Consider the following 10,829-nt stretch of genomic DNA (forward strand, 5'->3'; position numbering starts at 1 on the left):
TGTTCATTGTTTGGAAATAACCTAGTTCGGGGTTGGAAGTTCACTGTGTGTCGAAAACTGAAGGCACATAGGTGATAGTCCAAACAAAAAGTAGGGCATTAATGTGACAGGTATATGAAACCATGCTTGATATAAAAACCATTGTGAATTAAAAATAAAGAAAATTACACCTTTATTTGTATTTAGCCTCCTTTATTCTGATATCCCTAAATAAAATACAGTGCAATGAGTTGCCTTATTAGTAGCGTCTACCTGTGTGTAATTGAATCTTTGAATGTCGCCTTTAACACCATCCCCACTGTAAAACATGGCAGTGGCAGAATCATACTGTGGGTATGCTTTTCTTCAGCAGTGACAGGAAAACTGGTCGGAGTTTATGAAACTTAAATTCAAGCTACTAATACTGGTAGCCTGTGGTATAATAGAATGGTTTAAATCAAAGCACATTTATGTATTAAAATGGCCCAGTCAAAGTCCAGACCCCTGATCCAATTGAGAACCTGAAGACAAATTAATATTTATATAAGTTCTGAATCCTTTCCGACACATCTTTAGCCACTTTCTAAAGAAGAACAGGCATGAGATGTACTCAGAAAAATGAAATCATGTGAAAGCTAGTTCTTCAAAGTACTAATTCATAGAGGATAAACACAAATGCCTAATTATCTTTGTAATAAATACTTTAACGCCACGCATCTTTCTCATTCCACTTCATATATATGTAGCATATCTGTTCGTCTATCACATAAAATCGTAATAAACACTTGTGGTTTAGAACTCGATGAAAAGCTCCAAGAGCGATAAAAGGTTTTGCAGGACAACGTCTTGTTTACTTGGGCTACCTCGAGATATTTTCTCTTGTTGATGGTGTCAACAGATCAATACACAATGTTTCCCTTTACACTGAGTGTGGAGCTGTGAAATCTAAGCAGCCTCATTAACAGCTGCACATCCGGCCTGGCTGCAGTCAGAGAGCGGATCAGCCTGGTCACAGGATGAGAAAAGGCAAAGAGTTTAAGTGTAAGAGCATGGCACCCTCTCCTTGGAGCAACCAGACGTTGAATTAATCACATTATAAGAGAACGGAGAGAGAGAGAATATGGGAGAAGGTTGAGCTAATGATTTGAAGTATAGAGGGAAATTAGATAAAAGTGAAGCAAGACAGACTTCAGGAGACAAAAAGCAATCAGCTAATGCTTTTCCGTGTTCGTGATTGGATGGTTGAACTGAAGGGAAATGTCTGTCAAGGAGCACAGCGTTGTCACAAATGTGCTCTAGCCCACTGCACCATCTGTCAGATCGTGCATGCATGACCAACCTGCAACAGAAGACAGTAGATTGAGAATTTAACATGTCAGTGTTGGATTTATTTGCCTCCCACTGAGCCCAACATTTAGGAGCATCTGCAGAATGTGCAGTAAACAAAATGTGAAGCAGCATGAAAGTGGGCTTCACTCAAACATCACAGAGCTTGACAGAGCAGAATTTGTGTGCTTTAATCTTTGGGATAGGCAACACTAAGCAAATGGTCAGCAGACAGCTGACGGTCAGCAGAATTAGTGTTTCATCAGCTGCCAAGGTTTTAAGAACACACATCCACATGCACTCACCGAGGAGAGAGTCAACCCCCAAAGGGCTCAAACAGCTGATTGAAGATATCACATCAGCTGTCAGGCTGACTCCACCGAGAGACGGAGACAAACTGGGCCAACACCACGTAGTCAAATAACATTACCTAGCACATATTCAAGTTACAGATCCTGTGAGGTTGCAATTAAAAAGCACATAGTTGTTGGTAACAATGTCACGTTTTGTTGTAAATTGACGGTATCTCAAAGAAAAGGTGTCAACTTTCTCTACAAGATGGACGGTTTGGTTTAAGAGCCTTGAGACATTTCCTTTGAACTGATAATATATCAACACAATAAGCATAACCCAAAACAGCACATCCATTTTTACAAGCTCTAAGAGAACAGAGAAGTATAGGGATTATTTTCCCAATTCAAATACATTTTGAAGCCTACAGACTTTAGGCTGTTAAATTTGATTATTTTATTTTCTCCTGAAGGTATGTTTTGCTGATGATCCCATCAGTTGCTGCTTGTGTGTAGGGCATGTTGACGTCAGGGCTATCCTCTTCAGAAAATGAAAAGTGTGTTCCCTTCAAATTTACAACTGGAACGGCATTTATTTTTTCTTCTCAATCCAGAATCAATCAAAATACCAGAGATACAGATATACGGAGAGACAGACAGGACAAAACCATTATTCTACCACCACCATGTTTGATAGATGATCTCTTTTGAATTTTCACTTATTCAAATAATCTTGAATAAGATATATTTTCAAACTAAATATATATTACTGTTCTTTACAGCAATATATTGGTGGATTTTAGTTTTATAGTTTTATAAAAAACTGATTGAGACAACTAATTGCTCTAAGATTGATTGGGATGCTGACAGGATGTTTCATATCCCTCCAAATGTTTTGGTACAGCTAAACTCAACTTAATGTTTGTTCTTATCACAAGCACACTGATAATTGCTGTCATCTCTTCGAAGGATTTTGCTATCTTACTGTTGGGTCTGTTTTGTTTCTCTGTCAAATGTCAGTCTATTTCTCCTGCTTCAGCTTGTCCTGGACTGCATCCACAGTTTCAAGCTTAAAAATTACAAACTTAACATTCCAGAACAACTTTGGACTTCTTATCTCTCACTGTACTTTCTTCAACAAATAACACCATATTGCATGGCAGCGCCTTATTCTACAGAACTAACTTGACAAACCAGATGGTTTATTCCAAAAGTAATCTGGGAAGTGGACAGAGTCTCTGTCTATTAAAGTCATAATTAAACTTCTACTAAACCAATCATTCAGGATGAAACAGGCATATTCAATAAAGGGCCAACACAGCTGATTTTTGCCCCCAAAATGAGATGCAAGCAGATTTATGGCATTCGTGCACAGAACTGATTAATACTTGATATTAATCAGGCTGACACTTTGTTTCAAATTAGCTTAAAAGTAAATAACCTCATTCAATCCTATCCTTTGGCTTGGAAAAGTATTGCCTGAAACTGCTTCACAACTTGTCACATTACAACTAGAAACTTCTACGTCATTTATTTTGGTTTTAATCTGATAAACCACCACAAAGTCGTAAAAATAAAGTTGAGTGGGAGGAAAATGACACATGACTTTACGTTTTCTACTAATAACAACCTGAAATGTGTAGAGTTCCTGTCCTAATCTGATTTCACTAAATAAAATCCGTCCGTCTGTCCTCAGAGTTAGGGGAACTGACTTTCATAAAAGTACAAATAAATGCAGTACAAGACGTCGCTCTGCTTCAGCACACCTGGCTCCAATATTAGCTCATTAGCAGAGCTCTGTAAAGCTTGACTGCAGGCTACTGAGACAATTTAGCCCTTTAAATAAAGTAGGACAAGCGACAGATGTAGACGTTGCAAAAACTGGCCCTGGAGGACTACAGATTGAGACCGCTGATCTAGAGGGCAAAGGAGCGGTAAGGTGGTCAAGAAACAACTTTTTTTTTTTGTTTATTGTTGTGTATATCAGCACTTCACAAATCTTGGCATTATTCAAAAATGCCAAGCACTTTTGAATAAAGTTTTTTTTTACCTCTGTTCACAATGTGATGGTTTCATGTTGTTGTAAACCAGCCTTAAGAGTCTTGGAAGACGCTAATAAATAAAATGTATCCTTATTATATGAAGTCTTAAAAGTTTGCCACAAGTCATGTTGGGACCACAACAAACATGTTTAAGAGCACACTCTGGTTAGACTGCCTCAAAATTGGACGTTTTTGCCCTACATGCAAAAAGCACGCCCCACAATGGCAAACTGATGGCGGCAGCATCATGCTGTGGCAAGAGACAGGGAAGGTTGTCAAGAGTGTAAGATGGAAAAAGTCAAACACACAACCAAGTGGGAATCTATGACAAGACAGTAAATTTGCTGATCTCCATCCAGCCTGCCTGACCGAGCTTGAGCTACACTGATGTTTGTGGTTGAAGTGTTACCAAATGTGAAAAAAAAAAAAAAAGTTTAAGGGGTGTGAATGCATTTGCTTGGCACTGTCAAATATAAGAAGTGGCTCACATTTTAAGTGCAAAGTCTATTTAAACAAGCAAGTGTGGGTTCAACATGCTAAGTTGTTAGAGGTGTTAGAAGAAGAGGTGTTATGTGGAGAGAGATGCAGAGATGAAAGTGCCCAAGATAAACATCAGGGGCGGATAGATTTCAAAATTCCCCAAATTCAAAGAAGTTCCAAGTAACTATAAAATCAGAAAGAATATCTTTCCAAACAGTAAGAGTAAATGCTAAACTCAATTTGATTTGCTTGGCAACAAACGTGTAGATAGTTACTTAAAACCTTTGCCCAAGAAATAGAGGCGCTCCAATCTCACCTCAAATCCATGCGTGATGTGAGGTGGATGTGATGGAAAAGGTGCATTTCTGTGGCGTGACTTAAACTCAAAGCAATATTTAAGCTGTCTACATGATTGCAGTGCAGTAATAAGCACTCACTCACAGCTCGGAGTCAGGAGTATCATCTGACAATCAGCACCTCTGAGCTTCTCCATTCCTAAATTAGGGGAATGGCTGCAGCGCGGACTCCAGCAAGTGGCTGCAGACCCATTGTCTCTCTATTGTCAGGTCCACTCTGACACTTACGTCAGCAGACGCCCTTATCCACCGCGCTCAAAGGAGTCTTCTTGTAACGCTCCATGAGTCCTCAGGTCAGAGGTCACCTGTGGCCTCTGGTCTCCAGGACGACAGCCTGGCAGTCCCCTGGACCCTCACCACCCTCTTCCCTCACACAAATACTAAGAAGCAGCTCTTGTCCCCAAAAACTCTCCTGTGCATTTAAAGGAGTGTAAGTTTCAGCCCAAACATTTACAGCCAAACTCCTTTCAGGCAGAGAGCAGGAGGCCACCAGAGCTGCAGAGCGACCCGGGCTGAAAGCCAAATCTAAATGTTTCATATCTTTCAAAGGTAAACATGTTGGCCACACTTGCTTCATTATAAAATAACCTGCCCCCCTGACAGCATCACGGTGATTCTGGTTAAAGTCCTGTGCTCCGGTTTGCATAAAGTTACCCAGACCTCCAACACCAAGCACCAACACCCCTCTCTGCTGCAGGACTGCATGTGGACGGAGATCAGAAAAACTCACCATGCTCTCTGTGCAGGACATCTCATTGATCAACACTGGCACTCTGCTGCAGTTTTCTATGCTCGCTGCGTGGATTAAATGAAATCAAAACAAACGCAGTCGACGGGGCTGCGAAGGATATTTTTTTTTTTCCCCCCTGGACTTCAGGGCCGAACAGCGGACGGCGACCAGCCTGTGAGCCGAGAGAGAGAGAGAGAGAGTAGCAGACTGGGACTGCTGTTTCTCTTCCCTCCCGGACGTTTGAAAAGAGGAGAGAGAGGGAGAGAGTCAGTCTGATCTGCCCCCCCCCCCCGTTGATTGCACAGACACGCTTACAGATAAGAGGAAATACAGCGACATCTACCGATCGGGTGAGAAAGTGCGCCGATATAGCCTTTACAGCCTGCATTTTCACCGTCTTAATAACAATTTTAATGTAGAACAACTTATTTAATTAACGCAAAATCAGTTGTTAAATTGTAATAGATTAAATGAAGATTATTCCGTTATTCTTTTAAAAGATGATTAAAATATGTCTGCTGACCAGGAGTGAAAACTGAATTGTTACTTGCTGATTTACTTACAATCGGTTACAGTGTGGATAAAACATTTTCCTTGTACAGGTAGCAGAAATTGATGTTATCTATAAAATATGACTCTGTGAACACAACTTTTAAACTACATTTGCCAAATTGTCTTGTATAAATCCTCTTTGGGCCCCAAATCCTGCAGATGATCCTAAGCAGTTGAAGAAAATCACATATTTACTAGGTCAGCCCTCATTTCTAAAACAAAATCAACTTTGAAATTACATTCTGTGGTTCCAGTCAAATATTTTTATGTAGAGAAGCTTGGTTTCATCTTATTTTCTATTTATAAATCATATAGAGAACATTAATAAGCAACCTGTTATGGGTGTAAATGTTAAATTTAAACATTTTTTATATATATTAATTGAGACTGGACATGTTCCAAAAGCAAAAAAAGAACATTTTAAGCATTTTAACATTTTAAAAACTGAAGTTTAGAAGTGTATATTTGTTAGTAATATGTTGATAAAGTATTATTATCTCATCATATCTTATTTATTTGGATTTGTGTTTCTGCATGAAGTCGCATCTTAATGCAACAAATATCAATATTCCATGTACAACAAAGTCATGTGCATATGGAGAACTTGGATAGAACAGAGTAAGTTATAAAAGCTGTAAAACGTTTAAAAAATAATAACTTGTTTTGCACACATATCCTGACATGAGTCGCAAGAGGACAAGGATTTCGTTAGGCTTTTTTCTGTTCAACTTTTTGATCATTTTTAGACATAAGAAAGAAGTTAGGAAATGGACACACATTTCTTTTGGTGCAAAAAGTTTTATTATCCGACCTCGAGCATTTGATATTCATCTTGCATCTATGTTGCATCACGATTTCATCACTCACAGCCTCCAAAGGAGAACATTGCGGTTTATGTTTCTCTGTTTCTGACTAATTCACTTCTCATTCTCTGACAGAGTAAGACACTGCTCTGATCTACAGTCTCTGTCCCCTCAGTGATGCCGTCCAGCTGGGGATCACACCGACAGTTTCCTAGTTTTGGGGACAACTTTAACAGTGGTGGACACCGATTTGGCTCCCTGAAGGTTCTGGGCAGTGCAGGTGTACGTCCCCTGGTCCACATCCCTCACCTCATCCACCTGGAGAACGGACTGAAACTGCTGCCGAGATGCTTCTTCGCTGACCGGGATCGTCGTCTCCTCTGTGTAAAGAGGCCTCCCGATCTGCATCCAGGGCAAAAAAAAAAAACTCCATTCAGCAAAAACTGTGAACAAAGATCCAAACTTAGTTACATATGCTTAATGGGTCAAATGCACCGATAGATGAGTTGTTAGGGTGATCAAGCTCGTACCTAAAAGTCTTTTCTGTATCTCAGCTTAGTAAGTAAAATGCAAAGATACAGAACAAAGAGACCTTAGATCCATGTGATCAGTCATAAATTACCATGTTGTTTGCTGTGGAGATTCTTGTCCCACTGGTGATTGATATTGATCACACTTTGTTACCTAAAGTGTTGATCTCAGATATTTCAATCACACTTTTCATGACCTTATACTTATGACAGTGTTCTTGGAGAAAATAGTAAATACCCAGATTCTCTTAGATAGAAAATAACTTTACACAGGAAATGCATCAATATGCTTCACCATAGCCATGACAAAGGATTCAGGACAGTGCATATCAGACGGACAGTTAATCAATAATAAAATCTTTCAACAATTCTTCTATTTCCATCTGCCCTGGACCTGTTTTGACAGAAATGCTCTTTTCGCCTCCTTTTCTTTCACATTGTCTTGGTCTCATTGTGCAAGCAGATTCACTCATACCAGCCTGCTGTCAATGCAAGCTCTGCACTGGTGGCAACATAAAACTGTAGCATGCTCCTCAGGATATTATGGCCCTTGGATGTTATAAAAACTTCTCTGCTACTGAATACACAAACTGTTTTGTTCTTTCAGTTTTAATCTTATTATTACAAATTTACTTATCTGTGATTTTATTTGGATGTAAAATTAGAGCGATAGCATAATTTTTTTTTGGAAGTAAACAATGCTAATCTTTGAAAAAAATGATTTCAGTCAGGATATCTGCTCTCCCTTTACACCAATAATTAAATTCATGATATCTGATGGACTCTTTCATCATTTCACTTTTGCTTATAATATGTTCTACCAATGAATTCAAGTTATAGTACTTTTGCAATGACTTGCAATAGTACCATAAAAGTTGTATTGTTTTTAAAGTAAGCTTTTAAGCCCATGCAGCCATTCACAGTAAATTGTGGCTTTGATTAATTTGCATAGTAATCTAAAAAATATACAGTTACCACAAAAAGCGGCATCATTTGTAAAAAAGTAACATTTTCATATCTGGCCAATTTTTTTCTGCCACACTACCATGCATAGCGTAAGTTGGTGTAAAGTCTTTAGAGCAGCTCTCCTGACCTGCTGTCCTGGGTATTCCCAGTTGAACTCTATGAAAACGTCTCGTTCTCCCACTGCACTGCAGGCCACACGCAGGTTGCCCCCCACAGCCACTGAGCTTGATGATGCCTGGATCACCGGAGCAGGAGGAGCCATGGGGTCTAATGGTACGGATAGAAAATGTACCATTAGTACACTCAAAAAAAGACAAAGCAAGCTTTTCAGTAAGATATAGGAGCTTTTTTAAGTCAATGATTCCTTAATGTTAATGGAAAAAAAAATACTAGTTCCTACTACTAAATGTATTTTCTGACAGTTTCAGGCTATGGTGTTTGGATGTGCTATGATCTACAAGAGGTAAACGTCGATTAAGACGAATAAAATTAGACAATCTGATCCTGAATGGTGTACCGTTGTAAAAATCCTGACCTCTATGCCGGTTCGCTTTGTTTAAAGTTGTTGAACAGACAGAAAATGAGCTGAGTTTTAATCGGTTTGGAGTATCCGATCAGTTTTATACAGCAATCGAATATTCAATCAAACACCTGTGGACATAAACTCATCAACAGTGCTCACAGTTGACATAGATGAGGATATACTTGGTGGAGCTCTGCCTCAGGTTTCCCAGAGCAGCCACACAGTGCAACACTCCGGCGTGATGCGGCCGTGGCCGATGGATGGTGAAGCCCTTCCTGCTGTTGAAGGAGATCTCCGTCCCGTCCACTGACACTTCCCCCGGTGGGAACTCACGGTGCAGAGTGACTTTCGCCTCAGGCGACGTCACCTGGCAGGGGAGGACTGTCGGCCAGTTGCTTCTCAGCTGGATCATTTCATAGTGGCTAGATGATGGGATGAATAATTCCCGTGGGTCTGGTTTGAACGACGAGAGAGGTTGATTATAAGACTAGTTAGGTTCGGCTGATGACTCTTGATTGGTCAATATCCTGAACCTCTTTTTACCTTGTCGTCACAGTTCCAGCTGTATATTTTACGATTTTACTCTCACTGTTTGGCAGGCTATGCCAAGTTGCTCTTTCCTTCTTATAAATTTCCTCCACATATGAAGAGCAAGACAAATTTACCTTACATGTATACCATCCTGTCATATATGTTCTATTTTCTGCTGAATAAATATATTCAAAGTAAAGGTTGAATGTTTCAGTAACAGTTCCTTGTGGGATTATGGTATTGCAATAAATTTATTTTTAGGATTCTACACATATTTACCAGGGTGAAAAATTTACAAAAGAAAATGTTTTTCTACTGTACCTGGAAAGAAGATGAAGACTTTGATAGCTTTGTTGTACTCCCTCCTGCAGTCTTTGTCTTCACAATACATGGGGAAACAGGTATACTCCCCTGTGTCTGCAACTGTTGTGTTGACTAATGTCAGGAGGCTAAAGCGTTCTTGTTGGACAATCCTGCAGATTGAAAAGAAGCACATAAAGAACAAACAGATTTGTGCACATCCCATTTCCTGTCTTCGTCATGCACAATACAGATTTATGAACATGTGTCTTACACAAGCCGTCCTTCATCCTCCTCCACATAAAGGGGGACGCTCCACTGCACAGGTTTGCCCCTGCACCTCAGGCTCAGTGTGTCTCCTGTCTGCACGCTCAGGGTCTCTCCCACTTTCTTAAAAACACCTCTGCCAAGAACCTTAATGCAGAAAGTACATAATTTTTTTAAATATGACAATTTTGACAGCATAAGAAAGATGCACACCTCCCTCTGTAAGATGCTGTTTCCTACTTGTGTGAGTGATGTCTTGGTCTGAGCTGCAGCTGTAAGTTTGGTCTTTGCTTTAACCATCTCAGCTCTTTGCCTTTTATTTGTTGCTTTCTTTGGTGTGGACGTTCTTCCACGAGTCGTTTTCTCTTCTTTGGCATCTTTTTTTTTACCAGTGCAAAACCCAGAGTGCAGGCAAAATAACAGTTAGCACAGGGGAGACTGCTTGATGCCATGAACGTGTCGTTAAATCATTTGCCACCTTTTGAAGTAGACCAACAGAAATGCTGCATCCTTGGCATTTCCAGAAGCGCATGTACAGAAGTGCAAAGTGAAGGAATGAATTCACTTACCCGACTCAAAAACTATAGCGCAAACAAGGAGAGCGCTCAGCACCAGCCTCCACTTCGACTCAGATAACTTCAGCAAACTCATCATTGATCTGCTGACGTCCAAAGTGGTGTGTAAACTCTTAGTTCAGGTAGTTCAGAAAGAAAGAGAAAGCTCTGCATAAACAAGAAGAAGACTTGTAGAAGAGGCGAGAGTGGACGCGCAAAATCCCACATTCCTTTAACTGAGGGCAGATCAGTAGTACCACAAATTCCTCTGGAGTCCCTGGACCAATAAGGACCCAGAGCCTGTTTGTTTAGCTGCAGGACTGGAATAGAGCAATCAATGGCAGCACAAGCCTGGCCCTCACAGATGCTGCCCAGAAAATTGACGGTGGGTGCAGAGTTAAAAACATTTGGCGACCAATAAACCCTGTGGTCTGCATTCACAAACTTAGGAAAAATTAAATACAACAACAGTTAGCTTTTAAATTAATCATGCAACCACACTTAAAAAATATGCTAATAATGTTTATTTTTGTGTATTTTTCATAAATACCTCATGGTTCTTGATAGTTCAAACAATAATCCAACTGCTTCAAAACCTCT

At 39.9% G+C, this 10,829-nt stretch overlaps 2 protein-coding genes across 2 annotated transcripts in view; both read right to left on the minus strand.

Moving 5' to 3' along the window:
* LOC102224125 (NEDD4-binding protein 3-B-like) overlaps positions 1–5,407 on the minus strand; it is a 29,927-nt gene extending 24,520 nt beyond the window's left edge. Inside the window, exon 1 of the mRNA XM_014470330.2 lies at positions 5,204–5,407. The gene's annotated coding sequence lies outside the window, so the exon portion shown is untranslated. The remainder of the gene's footprint in view (positions 1–5,203) is intronic.
* Positions 5,408–6,551: 1,144 nt separating this feature from the next.
* LOC102224384 (platelet-derived growth factor receptor-like protein) lies at positions 6,552–10,533 on the minus strand. The gene is made up of 7 exons (XM_005795519.3): positions 10,245–10,533; positions 9,916–10,052; positions 9,683–9,822; positions 9,430–9,581; positions 8,737–9,030; positions 8,182–8,321; positions 6,552–6,960 (listed from the first exon to the last, which is right to left on the minus strand). Exons 1-7 carry the CDS (start codon positions 10,327–10,329, stop codon positions 6,754–6,756), a joined length of 1,155 nt encoding a protein of 384 aa, XP_005795576.3. The 5' UTR covers positions 10,330–10,533; the 3' UTR covers positions 6,552–6,753.
* Positions 10,534–10,829: the final 296 nt, after the last annotated feature.

Source organism: Xiphophorus maculatus, chromosome 23 (assembly GCF_002775205.1).
Source record: "Xiphophorus maculatus strain JP 163 A chromosome 23, X_maculatus-5.0-male, whole genome shotgun sequence".
In the NCBI taxonomy this organism is placed as follows: domain Eukaryota; kingdom Metazoa; phylum Chordata; class Actinopteri; order Cyprinodontiformes; family Poeciliidae; genus Xiphophorus; species Xiphophorus maculatus.